The sequence below is a fragment of the Polyodon spathula genome, chromosome 38, assembly GCF_017654505.1.
Source record: "Polyodon spathula isolate WHYD16114869_AA chromosome 38, ASM1765450v1, whole genome shotgun sequence".
In the NCBI taxonomy this organism is placed as follows: domain Eukaryota; kingdom Metazoa; phylum Chordata; class Actinopteri; order Acipenseriformes; family Polyodontidae; genus Polyodon; species Polyodon spathula.
Genome location: NC_054571.1, coordinates 2,489,469 through 2,507,944, shown reverse-complemented (window position 1 = coordinate 2,507,944; position 18,476 = coordinate 2,489,469). Strand labels below are relative to the sequence as shown.

Sequence of the window (18,476 nt, the reverse complement as noted above, 5' to 3'; positions counted from 1 at the left end):
AGCTGCTTTCATTTGGTTCTGTGTCTGTTTTCAGAAGGGGAAGCTCAGAGCTGTTGATGTGTGTTGATGTTGACTCTGCTCTGCACACTTCCTGTTAGCAAGAACAGTTCCTCAAACTGCCCTGTTTTATTTATATGCAGAACATCTGGATACCAGGACAAGCTGCCCTTTGCAATCTCTCCCTCTTTGAAGCTCCCCAGTGGCCTCTGAAGAGCTCTTAAACATGTCTTTTCTCCAAGTTTAGCCAGTGTAACCGCTAACCTGTCCCCCCCTGCAACACGCTGCCCCCTACTGGATGCAAGAAATACCACATCTGTTCTGTGAGATGTTTCTTACTGTAGTGGAGGGGCAGGTTGATGGTTACAGAGTCCTGGGAACAGGAGCTGCGTGGCTTGGCAAGATCGTGCTCTGTGAAACACAGGCTGCTGTGGGAGTAATGCAGGGCTGTGTGTGTCTCGCAGTGTGTGCGTGACGCTGATAAAACTGGGCATTCATGTATTATTGTGTACAGAGGGGTTTATTATCATTTTAATGCTGTTTTGCCCAAACGCACTGATGATTAGCGGTTTTAATATTAAAAGCTTTTTCTTTTTTTAATGGAGACTATGTTACCTTCATGTTTTTAAACATCAAGCTGTCATAAAGTGCAAGCATTTCAATGATGCGTCGAAGGGAGCAGGTACAATAAAGCAAGTGTGTTCACGTTCGCTACAACCGATCGCGACGCTTTCCACGCCTTCTCTCCAAGTTCATCCCACATGTGCTCGGTGCACTGAGATCAGGGGATTGTGGCGTCTGCCATGCACTATTCAATACTGGCGCAGTGGACGGGTGCATTAGCACCTTCAAAGGAAACAGAAGGTACATTTTTATTTATGAGGTGTGCTGCACAGCATGTCCAATCCAGGGTGAATTCAGGATCCACTCTCAAGGGCACAATATGGGTGTAGCTCAGGTTTCCTATTCTTGTATGAAAAGTGCCATGTCACCGGATTGCTTGCACAGTAGGCAGCTGGGAATGAGACTGTGACCTACATCTCAGACACAAGGGAACCCTCTCAAAGGCAGAGCAGCATGACTGTCAGTTGTCTACAGAGTGGATCAGTTTCAAGCCCGTTGCCAGTTCTCATGGAGGTCCTGAGAGTATTGTGGGTGTCCTCTTTGCCAGCTCTGTGTGTGACTGGGTTCAGAATGAAATCTGGAGAAGGAGTTCCACTGAGGATTTGGACTGTACGCTTTAGAGCGGCCTGCATCAGGAGACCCGCATGTCTCATTGGGCTGGAACTTGGTGAGGACGTTCTTTATTGGGTGTGTCCCGGCCTCGGGGTGTGCTTGTCAGTCCGTCCCACTGTCTTTCTGGATGTGAGCATTGCTTGCTGAATTGTGATGAAACTTAATTAGATCTGTGTTTCTATTCTGTGTGTCATACGGTTTTGTCCAGGTTTCTAGAGAAGATCTTCTTGAGTTATGATGAAAGGCGATCTGGAAGTACTTCAGCACAAGTGACTGAGAGAATCCGACTCGGGGTGTAGATGAAGGCATCGGTCTGCAAGCCTGATAAGGGTTTTCACAGCAGCTGTTCATCCGTTCGGTTTTATTTCCGACTCATTTTAATGTTATGCGCCAAACGTCTAAATGCAACCGCAAGCCCTTCTTGAGACCTTCCCAACATGGCTGCCTCAAGCAGCACTCCAATGACACGGGTTCACGAATCACAAGACCTTCTCAACATGGCTTCCCGCAAACCATGCCAGCATCCCGGACATCAATGGAAAGGAATCCCTGAATTGAAGATGCTTTTCCCCAAACAGATGTGACTAAATGTCTTTATTAGGGTTAGGAGTGCTGGCGCAGGGATCGCAGTTTAACTGGTGCTGTGCTTTTCCCCCTCCCACCACAGGGTGGCGACGGATCACAATGCTGACAACACGACGGTGGTGCTGCGGGAGTGGCTGATCGGTGTGCAGAGCCTCTATCACTACGTGGAGTGGAGACCGCAGGAGGAGCCCAGGTGACAGAGGGGCCTGGCCCAGAGGGGAGCTCTGATACAGGGGAGGGCTGCTGTGTGTGTGTGTGTGTGTGTGGGCAGTGTTCAGCTCTGTGTGATTCCTGTTTCAGAGGGTATGAGGATGAGATGGGCGCCAAGCACTGGACGAACCTTCGCTACGCACATGTGATGAAACTGCGCCAGGCCGCGCTCTCCGCCGCCCGGGAGATGTGGGCCGATTACATCCTGGTGAGTCTCTGCATGTGCATGTACACAGACACACACGCACACACACACACACACACACACACACACACACAGACAGGCAGCTTGAGGGGCTGGAAGAGTTCAAACGGTCACACGGTCTAATCAACCCCTTCAGCCCCGGCACTTAGGACCAAGCGCAATGCAAACCCCAGTGAAGGCAGATTTGGAGAATTGACAAAAACCCGCTTTATAGGGGAAGCAGAACCCTGACATCATTGCAAACAACATGCAATGTAAAACAAACTAAAAACCCTGCTGAAGCAGCTTGCTCTCCGATCTAAATGGGATCTTCCTGCTGGTCTGTGGAGCGGATTTGTTAAAGGCATTCCTTGCTTGGGGGGTATTGACTGGTTGAATATTTAATAGGCTGTAAACTCAACACGTCTGGACTCCGCGCCCCCGCCTGTGGGAGTGTTATCCTAACGATGGATTGAGGAATGGAAGTAGTTTCAGAGCCTGACTTGTTAGCCCTGATCGCTGCTCCTGAAGTGGGGTGTTCATGCGATTGTGTCTCTGAGTGGGGGTCTGAACCTACAGCTCTGGCAAAAAGTTTAGCATCGCGTACAGTTTTAGAGACATAATTTAACAAAAACAAAAATATGAACATAACTTAGATCTTTTATTTCACATCATGTAATCAAAGAAACTACAACGTGATATTGCAGCAGTCTGTACTGGCAGCCATAATAGTAGTACAGTTAGATTTCGAAATGTCACATTTGTCGTTAAGTATTATATGGGAAACTACCAAACGACATGTAATTCAATATGTTAGTGCAACATTATTCAGCAGCTCTTGTTCGTGTGTGTGTGTTTCAGTGTGTGGACTGCGCTCGCCCCTCTCCCTGCGTGTGTGTTTCAGTGTGTGGACTGCGCTCGCCCCTCTCCCTGCGTGTGTGTTTCAGTGTGTAGACTGCGCTCGCCCCTCTCCCTGCGTGTGTGTTTCAGTGTGTGGACTGCGCTCGCCCCTCTCCCTGCGTGTGTGTTTCAGTGTGTGGACTGCGCTCGCCCCTCTCCCTGCGTGTGTGTTTCAGTGTAGACTGCGCTCGCCCCTCTCCCTGCGTGTGTGTTTCAGTGTGTAGACTGCGCTCGCCCCTCTCCCTGCGTGTGTGTTTCAGTGTGTAGACTGCGCTCGCCCCTCTCCCTGCGTGTGTGTTTCAGTGTGTAGACTGCGCTCGCCCCTCTCCCTGCGTGTGTGTTTCAGTGTGTAGACTGCGCTCGCCCCTCTCCCTGCGTGTGTGTTTCAGTGTGTAGACTGCGCTCGCCCCTCTCCCTGCGTGTGTGTTTCAGTGTGTGGACTGCGCTCACCCCTCTCCCTGCGTGTGTGTTTCAGTGTAGTCCGCGCTCACCCCTCTCCCTGCGTGTGTGTTTCAGTGTGTAGACTGCGCTCGCCCCTCTCCCTGCGTGTGTGTTTCAGTGTAGTCCGCGCTCACCCCTCTCCCTGCGTGTGTGTTTCAGTGTGTAGACTGCGCTCGCCCCTCTCCCTGCGTGTGTGTTTCAGTGTGTAGACTGCGCTCACCCCTCTCCCTGCGTGTGTGTTTCAGTGTAGACCGCGCTCACCCCTCTCCCTGCGTGTGTGTTTCAGTGTGTAGACTGCGCTCGCCCCTCTCCCTGCGTGTGTGTTTCAGTGTAGTCTGCGCTCACCCCTCTCCCTGCGTGTGTGTTTCAGTGTTTCAGTGTGTAGACTGCGCTCACCCCTCTCCCTGCGTGTGTGTTTCAGTGTGTAGACTGCGCTCACCCCTCTCCCTGCGTGTGTGTTTCAGTGTGTAGACTGCGCTCACCCCTCTCCCTGCGTGTGTGTTTCAGTGTGTAGACTGCGCTCACCCCTCTCCCTGCGTGTGTGTTTCAGTGTGTAGACTGCGCTCGCCCCTCTCCCTGCGTGTGTGTTTCAGTGTAGTCCGCGCTCACCCCTCTCCCTGCGTGTGTGTTTCAGTGTGTAGACTGCGCTCACCCCTCTCCCTGCGTGTGTGTTTCAGTGTGTAGACTGCGCTCGCCCCTCTCCCTGCGTGTGTGTTTCAGTGTAGTCCGCGCTCGCCCCTCTCCCTGCGTGTGTGTTTCAGTGTGTGGACTGCGCTCACCCCTCTCCCTGCGTGTGTGTTTCAGTGTAGTCCGCGCTCACCCCTCTCCCTGCGTGTGTGTTTCAGTTTGTGGACTGTGACAATCTGCTCACTAACCGGGACACTCTGTGGAAGCTCATCTCTGAGAACAAGACGGTGGTGGCTCCCATGCTGGAGTCCCGCGCAGCGTACTCCAACTTCTGGTGCGGCATGACAGCGCAGGTATGCTGGGGGGGGGGGCACGTTCGGGGTGTGATGGGCACTATATAAAGATCTGTTTCTATTGTATTGTAGAATATTCCAACTCCTCTCAGGGCTCTGTTGTATTGTTTAATATTCCCATCCCTCTTAGTATTGGATTGAATTGGATTTCTACTCCTCTCAGGGTTACTACAGGCGCACTCCAGCCTACATGCCCATTCGAAAGAGGGAGCGGAGGGGCTGCTTCGCTGTTCCCATGGTGCACTCCACCTTCCTCATCGACCTGCGCAAGGAGGCGTCCCAGGAGCTGGCATTCCACCCCCCCCACCCCGACTACACCTGGGCCTTCGATGACATCATCGTCTTCGCATTCTCTGCACGCATGGCCGGTGAGCAGCGCGGCGGAGACCTGGGACTTGAGACCCCAGTCCTGGGTGTAAGGACCAGCTTGCCGTGGCATGAGACCCCAGTCCTGGGTGTAAGGACCAGCTTGCTGTGGCGTGAGACCCCAGTCCTGGGTGTAAGGACCAGCTTGCTGTGGCGTGAGACCCCAGTCCTGGGTGACTCAGATTAACAGATGCCAGCAGTTACCTTGCTAAGCCTGTTCTTCCCTAGCAGTGGAGTCCTTGTGATGTTATTTCCCCACTCAGGCTGTTCTGTGTCTTGCAGATGTCCAGATGTTCATCTGCAACAGGGAGCTCTACGGCTACTTTCCGGTGCCCCTGCGCGCTCACAGCAGCCTGCTGGACGAGAGCGACAGCTTCATGCACACGCTGCTGGAGGTGACCGGTGAGACTGCACGGCCTCTGTTTTTGTTACGTTGTGTTTGAAGCCCGGCTGGGTAACCTGGTCTTCACGTGGTGTCTGTGGGAGGGAGACGTCGTCACTGAGCTGAGATCTGTGTCTGGAAGTGTGTGAGGGAGCTGTGTGCAGTCCATGAAGAATAACTCTGAGGCTCAAGCACAGAACGGATGTTGAAGCCAGGTTGCCTCGCCAGGTTTCGCAGGAAAGGGCTGTAGAAAAGCATTGGTTCTTTTGAAGGACCCCTTGTTCGCTATTAATCGAAGGTGCAGGTTTGACACGTTCATTTCTACAAATATACCCCCTTGCAGCGTCCCATTAGAGAGAGGACCCTGCCCTTCGCAGCTCTCCCCCCTGTTGAAATAAGACTCATCTCTACTGTTGATTTTAACTGAAGCAGCGGCCGCTGTTTCTCTTTGAGGCCATAAACCCTAATCCAAACGGAGACCGTTTAACCCTGAATTTATATTGCAGATAAAGAATTTTACAAGCCCAAGACGCCTGTTCATGGTATGTACTGTGGCTGCTTATAAGATGCATCACTAAGAGATTACAACAGAAGAGGACAAAAACAGCAGCATCTCCACACAGCATACCCCCATGAGGAGGGTGTGTTTATCAGAGCCTCCCCACCAGCATGCCTTTACATTGGAGGGAATACACAGACCAAGCACTGCAGCATATACAATTAGAGAAATATTAAAAACCACAGCTTTCATCGAACACCCAGCTGGTTTCTCCCTCTCTCTGCAGTAAACCACCTGCCAGTGGAGCCCTCCCGCTTCCTCCCGGTGCCCCCCAAACACCCCGACAAGATGGGCTTCGACGAGGTAAGAGGGGCCTGAGAGAGGCGCTCGAACGCTCGCCTGCTCAGAATGAGATGCAGGATTGTAGCACGGAATGTGTTCTTTCGTTTCATTATTCTCTGTTTCCATAGCGATGGAACGTTATGTTAAAGACCATCCCTTTTAGACAGAGAATGTTTCCCAGCAATGCACCTATCTGCAAATCGTTCCGGTTGCTTTTCTTGTCCTGATTCGACAGTGCGTGACTCGGACGGGGTCGTGTTTCAGGTTGTTTATCTGCTCTCTGGGCGCCGGAGCTCGGTGCTTATTCAGCGCTGCTGAAGGGTTTCTGAGGGAGGGGGTGTGTGTGCTTGTTTCCCCAGGTCTTCCTGATTAATCTCAAGAGGCGTAAAGACCGTAGAGAGAGGATGCTGCACACTCTGCATGAGCAGGAGATCTCCTGCAAGGTCATCGCTGCTGTGGACGGGAAGTGAGTGTTTATTTCACCTTTTGAAACGCTGTGCTGTGCCGAGTCGCCAGGCTTCACTGCAGACTCCACAGGGAGAGTTAGCTCTGGAGCTTCCACAGCGTAGGCAGGCTGAACCAGACTGCTTCTCCTCACTGCACTGCACACTAACAAGCTTTGAGAATGGAGCCCGCTGTATCCTTGTCTAGGGTTTTTTTGGTTGCATTTCAAGCTATAAATCTTGTATTTTCCGCAGTAATTGTATAGTGATTGTGTGTGTGTGTCTCTCTCTCTCTCTCCCTCTGTCTTTATCTCTGTCTCTCTCTCCAGAGCTCTCAATGTCAGTGAGATCGAAGCCATGGGCATTACTATGCTGCCAGGTTACCAAGACCCTTACCACGGGCGCCCACTCACGAAGGGGGAGCTCGGCTGCTTCCTCTCCCACTACAACATCTGGAAGGAGGTGAGGCGCTCAGGCGAGGCCCAGGAGTAGGAGGGCCTTTAAAAGCCTTTGATTACTAATCTTAGTCAAAGAACGTGTGAACATGCATGAACACTGTCCTGCACTGACCCTGAGCTCTGTGCTTGTAGATTGTGGAGCCCGGTCTGTCCTGTGCTAACCCTGAGCTCTGTGCTTGTAGATTGTGGAGCCCGGTCTGTCCTGTGCTAACCCTGAGCTCTGTGCTTGTAGATTGTGGAGCGCGGTCTGTCCTGTGCTAACCCTGAGCTCTGTGCTTGTAGATTGTGGAGCCCGGTCTGTCCTGTGCTAACCCTGAGCTCTGTGCTTGTAGATTGTGGAGCCCGGTCTGTCCTGTGCTAACCCTGAGCTCTGTGCTTGTAGATTGTGGAGCGCGGTCTGGAGACATCGTTGGTGTTTGAAGATGTTGGTGTTTGAAGATGACCTTCGGTTCGAGGTGTTCTTCAAGAGGAGGCTGCAGAACCTCATGCATGAGATCCAGACCCAGGGGCTGGACTGGGACCTCATGTGAGTAACACCGTCTCCACGGAAACATGGGAACTCTCGCTGCAGTTTAACCCGGGCTTTACGAAAGGATTTTACTGAGCTGGAAAATGTATATTAGAACATCTTGATGCAGCTGAAAGTGGTGGTAAAGAGAAGCCTGCTTAAAACCTGGCGTGAGCTGCCATTGAACGTGCTGAGGAGGTTTGGAAGCTCCCTACACTTATGTCACATTGGCTGTGCTTTCTTACACTCAGTCTAGCTCTGATGTTGTATTTACAGCTGCAGCATTGAATGCAAGTCACTTATCATACATGTGGAAACAGTTCTGAGTTTACACTGTTAATCATTAGACTTCACACATACACTGACTTCCATTATAGACATCAGTGCACACTCTGTATTGACAGAAATTGTTCTTACAGTTTTAAATAGTTTGGACAATGCAAAGGATCTGCCCCCAGGTCCCAATGCTGGTATTGATGCCCCCCCCCCCCTCCCCTCTCCCCCCCCCTCCAGTTACATCGGTCGCAAGAGGATGCAGGTGGAACACCCAGAGAGGGCGGTGCCTAACGTGCACAATCTGGTGGAGGCGGACTACTCCTATTGGACGCTGGCCTACGCCATCTCTCTGCAGGGGGCGCGCAAGCTGCTCGACGCTCAGCCACTCGCCAAGATGCTGCCTGTCGACGAGTTCCTGCCAGTCATGTACAACAAGCACCCAGTGTAGGTACCAGGGAGACTGGACTGACACTAACCCCACTGCAGGGACCAGGGAGCCAGGGAGACTGGACTGAGTGCAGGGACCAGCCAGGGAGACTGGACTGATACTAACCCACTGCAGGGAGCCAGGGAGACTGGACTGATACTAACCCCAGTGCAGGGACCAGGGAGCCAGGGAGACTGGACTGATACTAACCCAGTGCAGGGAGCCAGGGAGACTGGACTGATACTAACCCCAGTGCAGGGACCAGGGAGCCAGGGAGACTGGACTGATACTAACCCCAGTGCAGGGACCAGGGAGCCAGGGAGACTGGACTGATACTAACCCAGTGCAGGGAGCCAGGGAGACTGGACTGATACTAACCCCAGTGCAGGGACCAGGGAGCCAGGGAGACTGGACTGATACTAACCCCAGTGCAGGGACCAGGGAGCCAGGGAGACTGGACTGATACTAACCCAGTGCAGGGAGCCAGGGAGACTGGACTGATACTAACCCCAGTGCAGGGTCAAGGGAGACTGGACTGATACTAACCCCAGTGCAGGGACCAGGGAGCCAGGGAGACTGGACTGATACTAACCCCAGTGCAGGGACCAGGGAGCCAGGGAACTGGACTGATACTAACCCCAGTGCAGGGACCAGGGAGACTGGACCGGACTGATCCGGCAGGGTGCCTGAACACAGCCAGTTGCTAATCTCTCGCCCCTTCCTCTCCTCTGCACCACAGGGCCGACTACATGAAGCACTTTGAGCCAAGGGATCTGCTGGCGTTCTCCGCGGAGCCCCTGCTGGTCTTCCCCACTCACTACACAGGCGACGCTGGCTACATCAGCGACACGGAGACCTCCACCATCTGGGACAACGAGGGGCAGCGGACCGACTGGGACCGCCGGAGATCTCAGAAAACACACGAGCAGGCGGAGCTGAGCAGCGAGGCCCAGAACTCGGACGTGCTTCAGTCTCCGCTGGACAGCACGGCCCGGGACGAGCTCTGACCATCACCCAGGCCAGGCTGACCAGACAGCTCCACAAAGACCAGGCTGACATCATCGCTCTGACTGGACAGCTCCACACAGACCAGGCTGACATCATCGCTCTGACCGGACAGCTCCACACAGACCAGGCTGACATCATCGCTCTGACCGGACAGCTCCACACAGACCAGGCTGACATCATCGCTCTGACCGGACAGCTCCACACAGACCAGGCTGACATCATCGCTCTGACCGGACAGCTCCACACAGACCAGGCTGACATCATCGCTCTGACCGGACAGCTCCACACAGACCAGGCTGACATCATCGCTCTGACCGGACAGCTCCACACAGACCAGGCTGACATCATCGCTCTGACCGGACAGGACCAGGCTGACATCATCACCGGACAGACACAGACCAGGCTGACATCATCGCTCTCCGGACAGCTCCACACAGACCAGGCTGACATCATCGCTCTGACCGGACAGCTCCACACAGACCAGGCTGACATCATCGCTCTGACCGGACAGCTCCACACAGACCAGGCTGACATCATCGCTCTGACCGGACAGCTCCACACAGACCAGGCTGACATCATCGCTCTGACCAGACAGCTCCACCCACTGTTACTTTTTCAGTCCTGTAAATTTTAAATCATCTGCATTTTCCTGCTGTTTGATTTCTTACTCCTTTGATGTCTTATTGGTTCCCGTTCTTTATTGTTTCTGCTTAGATCAGAATTGACCAGGCACGCTAATTTATTTAAGGGTCTGCTTCTGAAAAGACTCCTAAAAGAGTGCGGTGGCTTAAAAAACCCTAGTGGTGTGCAGCAGTCACCTTTGTCCTCTCTCTCAATGGGATTTTTGTATAGTTCATTTATTAACAGTTACACACTCCCTAGTCATTTTTAAAACCACCTCGCTCTCAGCTTTAAGAGGCAGGGCTTGTGGTTTCTAAGCCTGGCTCTTCACAATCTAAACAGCTGTAGAGGAAGATACAGAACAGACAGAAGGATATTAAACAGGAGAGGAATTCAATATTGGGAGGGCAGAGGTGATGTGAAGCAGCCCTTTAGTGCAACCCGAAGGTCACCTTTGTCACAGATGGCATCAGCTTCTTTCTAGTAGACTCTCGCTCTCCCCTATTCCTCGAGTCCAGATTGACGGTGACAGAGCAATGCTGAGGGTGTGGGCTGAGTTATTAAAGCAAGCTGTCGTTTGGAGGATAATTCCGATCCTTTTCTATTTTGTTTTGTGAATTCACTGTTAATGAAACATGCTACGGTCTGGTGCCATGGCAGCTTCCCTCTGCAAGCGACAGAGAGAGAGAGAGAAAGAATGCGTCTCCATCCTGAACACGCCCTGCCTGCCTGCCTGCCTCTCTCAAGCACAGACTGACAGTCTGAATTGTGTAGAGCACGTCTGTCCTGTTTTGTGGAACGGGATCCTGTCCACTCTCTGCCTTGCTGTTTGTGTTTAAAGAGCTGTTGTAATCTCACGAAGTGGCAAATGGGGGGCCAGGACCACGCTGCCTTGCAAGCGATCCCGCGGTATAAAGGGAGCACTTTTGTTCTTCTGTCTTCTGTTTGTGGAGTTTTGCATTCCTTTTTTTTTTTTTTTTAAATCAGCAAAAAGTGAAAAATATTTTGTCACTGTTTTTTTTTTTTGGTTCTGGTGACCTCTACTGGTAAACTATGGTACTATTAGTCCATGTGATTGGGTGATTTATTTGTTTTGTGCTGCAGAATAACTGGAAGCCTGTAGAAAACAATACATCACAACCCTTGGTGTCGTACTGCTCCTGCTCCTTGCTGTATCCCTCAAGGAATTAGTGTGCTGGAGCTGCTCCTGCTCCTTGCTGTATCCCTCAAGGAATTAGTGTGCTGGAGCTGCTCCTGCTCCTTGCTGTATCCCTCAAGGAATTAGTGTGCTGGAGCTGCTCCTGCTCCTTGCTGTATCCCTCAAGGAGTCCGCCTCTTAAAGAAACCTGTCCTGTTTAGTATAATTAGAAGAAGTATAACTAACCCAATCAGCTTGTTAGGTCTGTTTTGAACTTCTTAACTGACACTAGAGAGATTACAGGAGATCGAGCCTGGAATTAGGCTTGGGGCTCTAGCTCTTCAATGTATTTACATAATCAATGCAGGAAGATTTGTTAAAGGGGAGGTGACTTTGGCCACACAATCATCTTTTTTTTTTTTTTTTTTTTGCCCAGTCCTGAGCTACTGATTTAACAGCATGTTGTAAATACAGAAGTAGGAAGCCTGTTAATACTGAGATGCTTGGTGTGTAGCGCCACCTTGTGTACAAAATGCGAGATGCATGACATTTTTAATTTAATGTGCCTTTATACCGAAGAATAAAATGTCTGAGAAATGAGCTGGTTGTAATTTGTGTTTATTGTTGATACCGGTATTCAAAGACCACTCAAGTGATCCATCACTTAAAGCAATCGCACAATTAGCCTAGTGGACAGATGGGAGGGTGCAAATGCGAACAAATGCTGCTTCACAAAGTCGAATGAAACCTGCTGAATAATGTGACGTTAACATCTTGAATTGCACGCTGCTTTGTAGTTTTCCATGTACTTAACAGAAAAATGACAAAATGGAAAAGTGCTATACCCACTCGGGGTGGATGGTGAGGCTGTCTGGGTGCTAGACCCACTCGGGGTGGATGGTGAGGCTGTCGGGGTGCTATACCCACTCGGGGTGGATGGTGAGGCTGTCGGGGTGCTATACCCACTCGGGGTGGATGGTGAGGCTGTCGGGGTGCTATACCCACTCGGGTGGATGGTGAGGCTGTCGGGGTGCTATACCCACTCGGGTGGATGGTGAGGCTGTCTGGGTGCTAGACCCACTCGGGGTGGATGGTGAAGCTGGCAGCCTGGCTCCGGTGCAGCACAGTGAACATGGAGCCCTGGTTCCCTGGGTCTCCGCAGTGCCGCTCAGGCAGGCTGTGCCAGGTCTGGTAAAGGTGGCGCTGGGCTCTGGTGTTGGGGGTCAGTAGTCGCAGGTGGGAGAACCAGGGGGCCGCACTCTTCAGAGGGTCCGGGAGCAGCCTCTGGACAGAGCCGGGGGATCTGAGAGGGGGTGGAGAGAAACGGTTCACTTCCGAATCTGGAACTCCATCTTGAATATCTTACTAATGCAAGCTGTCAAGATCACTGCATTTTGAATTAACTGTTGGTTAAAACATAGTCCTGAGGCAGGGCTAGAAAACAGAATATAATAGTGAAAGTCTAAATAACATCAAAATATCAACCAGGGGAACAATATTCAGGTAAGGTGAACCCAGATCACGAGAACCTGTCCAACTCACTGCGGCCCCCAGTGCACCCCTCTGCCTGCAGTCTGTCTGTCCTTCAAACGCCCATCTGTCTGTCCGTCCTCCATGGCAGCTCTGTGATCTGAGGAGACAGTTCTTCTGATAGTGGCTTGCTTCACAGACCCTGATTAGCGTGCTGCCCTAGCTCAGGTTCCCCAGGTTAGCTGGCAAGTCTTTGTGGTACATTTTCTACAAATGTGTCTACTGCTAGGGCCAAGTGATAAGCATCACCCTCTAGAATGAACTCATTCTGCTTCATGAAGTCGAATGAAACCTGCTGAATAATGTTGGAATATTGAATTACACACCGCTTTGTAGTTTTCCATATACTTAAAACTGACAAATTGAAAAATGAGATATTTTGAAATGTAACATGAAATGTTGTGCTACTATGGTTTCCAGTAGATATTTACGATATCATTTTGTAGTTTCTTTGATTGCATGATGTTAAATAAAAGAGCTAAAGTATGTTCATGTATTTTTTAAATGATATCTCAATCCTAAAATTCTAGGTGATACAAAATTTTTGGCTATAGCTGTGCACACACACACACGCACACACACTGACCTTCTCCTGTAGCCCCCCATAGCCACTCCGTCAGATTCTGCTGTGAGCCCTCGGCCCCTCTTCTGTTCTCTTTATCAGCCACAGAGGGCGCTGTATCTACAGCTGTTCCTGGTTTGACCAGACTTCCTCCATCCTTAGAAGCAGAGCGACTGTCTTTATGAAGTCCGGTCAGCCCCCCTCTCTGTACTGTGGATGGTACAGTCTTTGGCCCTCGTTGGCTCTCATGGATGGCTGGGAATAGTCCATTCTGGGGAGAAAGGTAATCTTAATCTTAACTTTACTTCCCATACTATTGTGAGGTGTTCTGGATTCTGTTATTTCAATAGGAGTCCCATTCACATTCAGTCCAGACAATGTTCATTAAACCACTTACTGTGCTCTGCACTGGAGGAAGGGGAGGGGCCTGCACTGATAGAGGAGGAGATAGAATTCCATCAAGGCCAGTGGGAGGAGCTTGTGCTGTTGTAGGAGGGGCTCTAGAACCACAGGAGGAAGGGGGCGGTACCTGCGAAGCTGCAATCAAATTGAAAAGTTATACAGACATATTGATGACAACAGTCCTGTGAAACCTCTCTCCTCTCTCACACACGTTTCATTATTGAGGAGAGTCGCCTTGCCATGGAGATGCTCAAAAGTGGACAGTCTGGATTCTAATAGTCATTCCCTTCACATGTAGTTTATATTCAAGTGCTGTTTGTAACTATGCCACAGAATTCTGTCAGTAGAACACGTTTCTTACCAGCAGCGAGTTCTGGAAGCTTCAGGTACCGTTCCGGAATCTGCCATCTCATAAACGCCTGGGGGGGGGGGGGGGGGGGACGACACACCTCAATCCTGAGAACGTGAAGCTAAGCATGTGTACTACTGTAGCGATGTTATGCAAATCAGATTTTTATTTTAACAGACTTTCTTTATTAGTTTACAAATAGCATACATTGACTAACTATTAATATAAAATGAGCATTAGTAGCCATTAATAGTTAAATGAATACAGAGTCCCTTAAAACAAAGTGCAACTAGAACTGCTAATGCACAACTGCTAGTTGTTTATATTCTTCAGAAGTGAAGTATTATTTATAACTGTTATCACTGTCGTATTTGAAGAAGTGCATTTCTATCAATTGTACGTGTTTTCTAGATGAACGATATATTAAAACAGCGATACGTTTTACAGGAGAGAGGAGTACTCACAGTAGCAGTCATTGTTCTCCAGCACTGTTTCTTCACACTCCCTAAGTCAAGGAATGCTGGTGGTTTTGGTTGCTTAGCAACAGCTGAAGCCAGCATTGTCAACACAGGCCACAGTTTACACAAGCGCAGTTCAACCAGGTCAGCCGGTCCTGCTTCACTCCTGAGGGCTTTCTGAGGAGAACAGTACGGGCGCACAGCAAACACACCTCGGCACACAATGCTGACCCATGTGTTACGCAGTGGCTTCCCTGACATGTAGTCTGTAATATTTACAAGCTGCATTTCCTGGCTGTAGGGCAGTTTCGGCACGGCTGCTGGACAGCAGGACGTGGACATGGCAGTGAGGCTGACCCACAGCACAGGAAGTGGTTAGGAGGCAGGGAGCAGGAGTTTAAGTGACCAATAGAGTGGAGCTTCTTCAAGCTGGTTCCAAGCCCTAATGCGTGATCACACCTTTGCCATTAAAAAACAGCATTTACTTTTGTGCCTGAGGCTGTTTCACGAATGCAGGAGCACATGGGATTGCTAATGTAATGGATCTCCTCCTCGCTGCTGATGAGCCAATGATACTGACACTGGGAGCTGCTGTAATCGGCATCTCAGCCCATTGAGTTGAATGGAGAGGCGAGGACTGGATGTGAACCACAGGCCATACGATCCAAAGAAAAGCTTCTTATCATTGAGCTGAAGAGCAGCTGTGCAGCGGAGAGGCAGCGATGGCAGCTCAGGTTAGGAGCGAAGTGCTTTGGTAGAGATTAGCGTTGAAGCTGCATCTCAATTACAGTTAGGGTCATTATATTTTTATTAAATATACAGCTCAGTGTCTTGTTTTCAGTGATGTCCACTCGGGAATTTCTTTTTAGGATTGAAAATACTGAAACAGACTTTATTGAATTGTTTTGCGTGTTGAATTTCCTTCTCCCTGAATGGCCTCTTATTTGTGTGTTTGAAAAGCAGGGCAGGGGCAGATCATCCATCCCCTAATCCCCTCCAGCCTTTGCAATAGCTTGTGATTAAGAGGGTGTATTTATGGAAAGTGACGCTCAGTGAATTTGTGACAAACTCAATTAGACTGAGAAGGCAAAGCAAGCTGTGGCACCCAGTCACCGTGATAATGAGACACTACAGAGAGATTTCATCAAGAATCTGAAGTCCTGAGACTCAAGGAAAGCCTGTCTTCAGTGCAGCCACACTGATCTTCAGCAAATCCCCTTCCTTCCACAGGGATCCCTGTTGACGCGTGGATTTATTTGACCGTCTTGTCTTTTAGAGTGAAACCGCCCCCCTGCCTCTCCACTGAACCATCAACAGAAACGACATCTTGAAACAGACACTGACGACAAAACCGTCTCGGTGTCTCCGCTCCTCGGGTCTTACACCATCGGCTCCAGGTTCAGCCTGTTACCTCCAGCCCTGTCTGCAGCAGGACTTTGAAAACCAGAAGATCAGCGTCGCTCGTTACCAGTGGATCTGGATTCCAGTGTCACCGAGGGAACCTCGACGTGCTCTAGATGTGCTGCTAACACTGAGGATCTGTTTGAGGTTGTTGTCTTAACATACAGACAGTCGCTTACAGGAGTCATCAGTACTTTTCTGCTTCATGGTAATTACTGTTAATGCTGATTAGGGTCAGGTTAGGGTTAATGAAACAAACTTGGTTTGTCAAGGCAAATGTTGCCACTAAAATAAAAAATATATGTTTGAATAACTAATTCATTTTCACATGTTCATGACTGTTTGTCCTACTGTGCTAAAAATCCCTCAGTTTTGATGGCAGGAATTTCTGACAGTATAAAACACTGCATCAGAATTTAATACCTTCATTAAATAAATATATAAAAAAATCGGTAGAAATGACTGACAGTATCGTCAGAATATAATACCAGAAAAAGAATAACAGAAAGATTGCGTTTTATCACAACAGTATTTGCTGTTTAAACATTTGAAGATGTTGGCATTGTGTAATTGAATTGACAGTATTGCTATCCTTGTCGAGCAGTACATTCTGCTAGGACACTAGATTCGGAGCACCGGTAGCTCTGCACACACCGCTCAGCCTCCGTCATGGTGGAGCTGTTTCAGGGCAAGGTCCTCATCAAGAACAATAAGGACCGTGATGATCTGGACACGGACAGGGAGCTGTGTCTGCAGCTGGGCAACAAGGTGCTGCTGCTGTTCTTCGGGTCGGGGGAGTGCCCACGCTGCCAGGATTTCACCCCGACGCTCAAGGAGTTCTTCGTCCAGCTCACAGACGAGTTCTACGTGGACCGAGCCCAGCAGCTGGCCCTGGTCTACGTTTCCCAGGACGAGAGTGAGGACAAGGAAAGCAAGTTCCTCAAAGACATGCCCAAGCGTTGGCTCACCCTGCCCTTCGAGGATGAGTACAAGAGGTAAGAACCACCAAGAAACGGGCTGGCCAGCCGTGCCAGCAGAAATATCTTCCAGGAAACAGGCTGGCCAGCCGTGCCAGCAGAAATATCCTCCAGGAAACGGGCTGGCCAGCCGTGCCAGCAGAAATATCCTCCAGGAAACGGGCTGGCCAGCCGTGCCAGCAGAAATATCCTCCAGGAAACGGGCTGGCCAGCCGTGCCAGCAGAAGGGACTGTTTTTAACCACAGGGGCCTTAATTCCAGGGGGTATAATTCCAGGCACACACCTCAATGGCAGCTCTCGTGGTTGAAAAAGGACATTTTTAAAAGGACGCTAAATTAACATCTTGTGTTAATTTTCAAAGTTTCACTTTTTTTTGCTTTCATGGCCTGCTGTAATCAGCGGCACTCACACCTCTGCGAGGTTAAAGTCAAATACAAAACCAGCACAGTCCTCTTAATGGGACCAGTACGAGATCCTAATACAAACCAGTGCAGTCCTGATAACTATATGAATCAAAGCTCATTTCTACACTGAAGTCTTCTGGGATAAACGATTGTCATTAAATTAATTGGTTTAGTATTTCTAAGTTTAGCACTATTGAGTTTCATATAGTATTTTTGTTGTAGCATTAATATCTGCGTGCCTTACTCTCAGGAAGTCTGTTACCGCTTCAGAATGACAGGTTAGACAATCATCCCCTGAGAAACACTCTGCAAGTCTCTGTGTCTGACAAAGAGAATGAAATACAATCTCCATGTGATTCGAGGGAGCCATCGAATGGAGAACCACTGTCATTAAATCTATCTCTCTCTCCTCTCTGTCTCTCTCCCTCTCTCTCTCTCTCCTCTCTCTCTCTCCTCTCTCTCTCTCTCTCTCTCTCTCTCTCTGTCTCTCTCTCTCTCTCTCCTCTCTCCTCTCTATCTCTCTCCTCTCTATCTCTCTCCTCTCTCTCTCTCTCCTCTCTCTCTCTCTCTCCTCTCTCTCTCTCTCTCCTCTCTCTCTCTCTATCTCTCTCTCTCTCCTCTCTCCTCTCTGTCTAACTCTTTCTCTATCTCTCTCATCTTCCTCACTCTCTCTCCTCTCTGTCTCTCTCGCTCTGTCTCTCTCCTTGTTCACTCTCTCTTTCTCTCTCATTTTTGGATGTATAATAATTGTTTGGAATTATTTTATTGTTATATTGTTATTATATTTCATTGGGTTTGGACTATTTCAGTCTCTCTTTGTATTGAGATGTACCTGAGCGTACAGCTGTGACCAAAAGTGTTCCATCACCCTACAGAATGAACTCATTTTACTTGATAAAGTTGAGTGAAAGCTGCTGAATAATGCTTTTTAGTTTTCCATAAACTTAATGAAAAAAAAAACTGAATGAAATTGAAAAACATGACATTTTTAAATCCAACATAAAATACTGTACTACCATTGAGGCTTCCGGTAGACATTTGCGACTGGCATTGTTTATGCCCTGACTCTCGCTCTGTGTGTGCAGGGAGCTGGAGCACATGTTTGGGGTTGAAGACACCCCTGCGGTGGTGGTCCTGAGGCCAGACGGGACGGTGCTCTCCCAGAATGCTGTGGAGGAGATCTCCCGGCTCGGGTGCGCCTGCTTCAAGAACTGGCAGGAGGCGGCCGAGCTGATCGACCGCAGCTTCACGCTGGCCGAGGATTTCGACGACAAACCCAGGCGCAGCGCCATGGAGCCCCTGCGCAGACTCAAATACAAACTGGACAAGAAGAAGAAGAAGGGGCAGGCAGAGGAGGACGAGCAGGGAGGGGAGCCTCGGTCCTGAGGGAG

At 49.9% G+C, this 18,476-nt stretch overlaps 3 protein-coding genes across 4 annotated transcripts in view; 2 read left to right on the top strand and 1 right to left on the bottom strand.

The window, feature by feature from the left end:
- The window catches only part of colgalt1b (collagen beta(1-O)galactosyltransferase 1b), a 16,327-nt gene extending 7,078 nt beyond the window's left edge, over nt 1–9,249 (top strand). The window contains 12 exon segments of the mRNA XM_041235822.1: nt 1,901–2,011; nt 2,119–2,236; nt 4,399–4,533; nt 4,697–4,901; nt 5,182–5,301; nt 6,067–6,143; nt 6,482–6,588; nt 6,895–7,027; nt 7,406–7,447; nt 7,449–7,549; nt 8,045–8,251; nt 8,974–9,249. Of these exon segments, the coding sequence (XP_041091756.1) occupies nt 1,901–2,011; nt 2,119–2,236; nt 4,399–4,533; nt 4,697–4,901; nt 5,182–5,301; nt 6,067–6,143; nt 6,482–6,588; nt 6,895–7,027; nt 7,406–7,447; nt 7,449–7,549; nt 8,045–8,251; nt 8,974–9,241 (1,624 nt within the window). The 3' untranslated portion in view covers nt 9,242–9,249.
- A 2,354-nt stretch (nt 9,250–11,603) lies between these two features.
- On the bottom strand, nt 11,604–15,741 carry LOC121304601. Of its 2 annotated transcripts, XM_041235825.1 has the most exons (7): nt 14,309–15,741; nt 13,857–13,914; nt 13,491–13,630; nt 13,118–13,364; nt 12,544–12,631; nt 12,405–12,435; nt 12,082–12,304 (listed from the first exon to the last, which is right to left on the bottom strand). In XM_041235825.1, exons 1-7 carry the CDS (start codon nt 14,642–14,644, stop codon nt 12,170–12,172), a joined length of 1,035 nt encoding a protein of 344 aa, XP_041091759.1. In that variant the 5' UTR covers nt 14,645–15,741; the 3' UTR covers nt 12,082–12,169. The 2 variants fall into 2 exon arrangements, with proteins under 2 accessions (XP_041091758.1, XP_041091759.1); XM_041235824.1 differs by lacking the exon at nt 12,405–12,435 and having other exon boundaries at nt 11,604–12,304; nt 14,309–14,743.
- Nucleotides 15,742–15,892: 151 nt separating this feature from the next.
- On the top strand, nt 15,893–18,476 carry nxnl1 (nucleoredoxin like 1). The gene is made up of 2 exons (XM_041235828.1): nt 15,893–16,698; nt 18,171–18,476. The coding sequence occupies exons 1-2, from the start codon at nt 16,373–16,375 to the stop codon at nt 18,469–18,471; spliced, it is 627 nt and encodes a 208-aa protein (XP_041091762.1). The 5' UTR covers nt 15,893–16,372; the 3' UTR covers nt 18,472–18,476.

Bases quoted from the DNA above. Each gene is read 5' to 3' on its own strand.
- LOC121304601 (XM_041235824.1), bottom strand. From the start codon at position 14,644: ATGTCCACGTCCTGCTGTCCAGCAGCCGTGCCGAAACTGCCCTACAGC. The intron at 12,632-13,117 runs GTCAGTGTGTGT...CTGTCTCCTCAG, and splicing joins ATGGGGGGCTACAGGAGAAG to ATCACAGAGCTGCCATGGAG. The intron at 12,305-12,543 runs GTGAGTTGGACA...ACCCCCTCTCAG, and splicing joins GGGGTGCACTGGGGGCCGCA to ATCCCCCGGCTCTGTCCAGA.
- nxnl1 (XM_041235828.1), top strand. From the start codon at position 16,373: ATGGTGGAGCTGTTTCAGGGCAAGGTCCTCATCAAGAACAATAAGGAC. The intron at 16,699-18,170 runs GTAAGAACCACC...CTGTGTGTGCAG, and splicing joins TTCGAGGATGAGTACAAGAG to GGAGCTGGAGCACATGTTTG.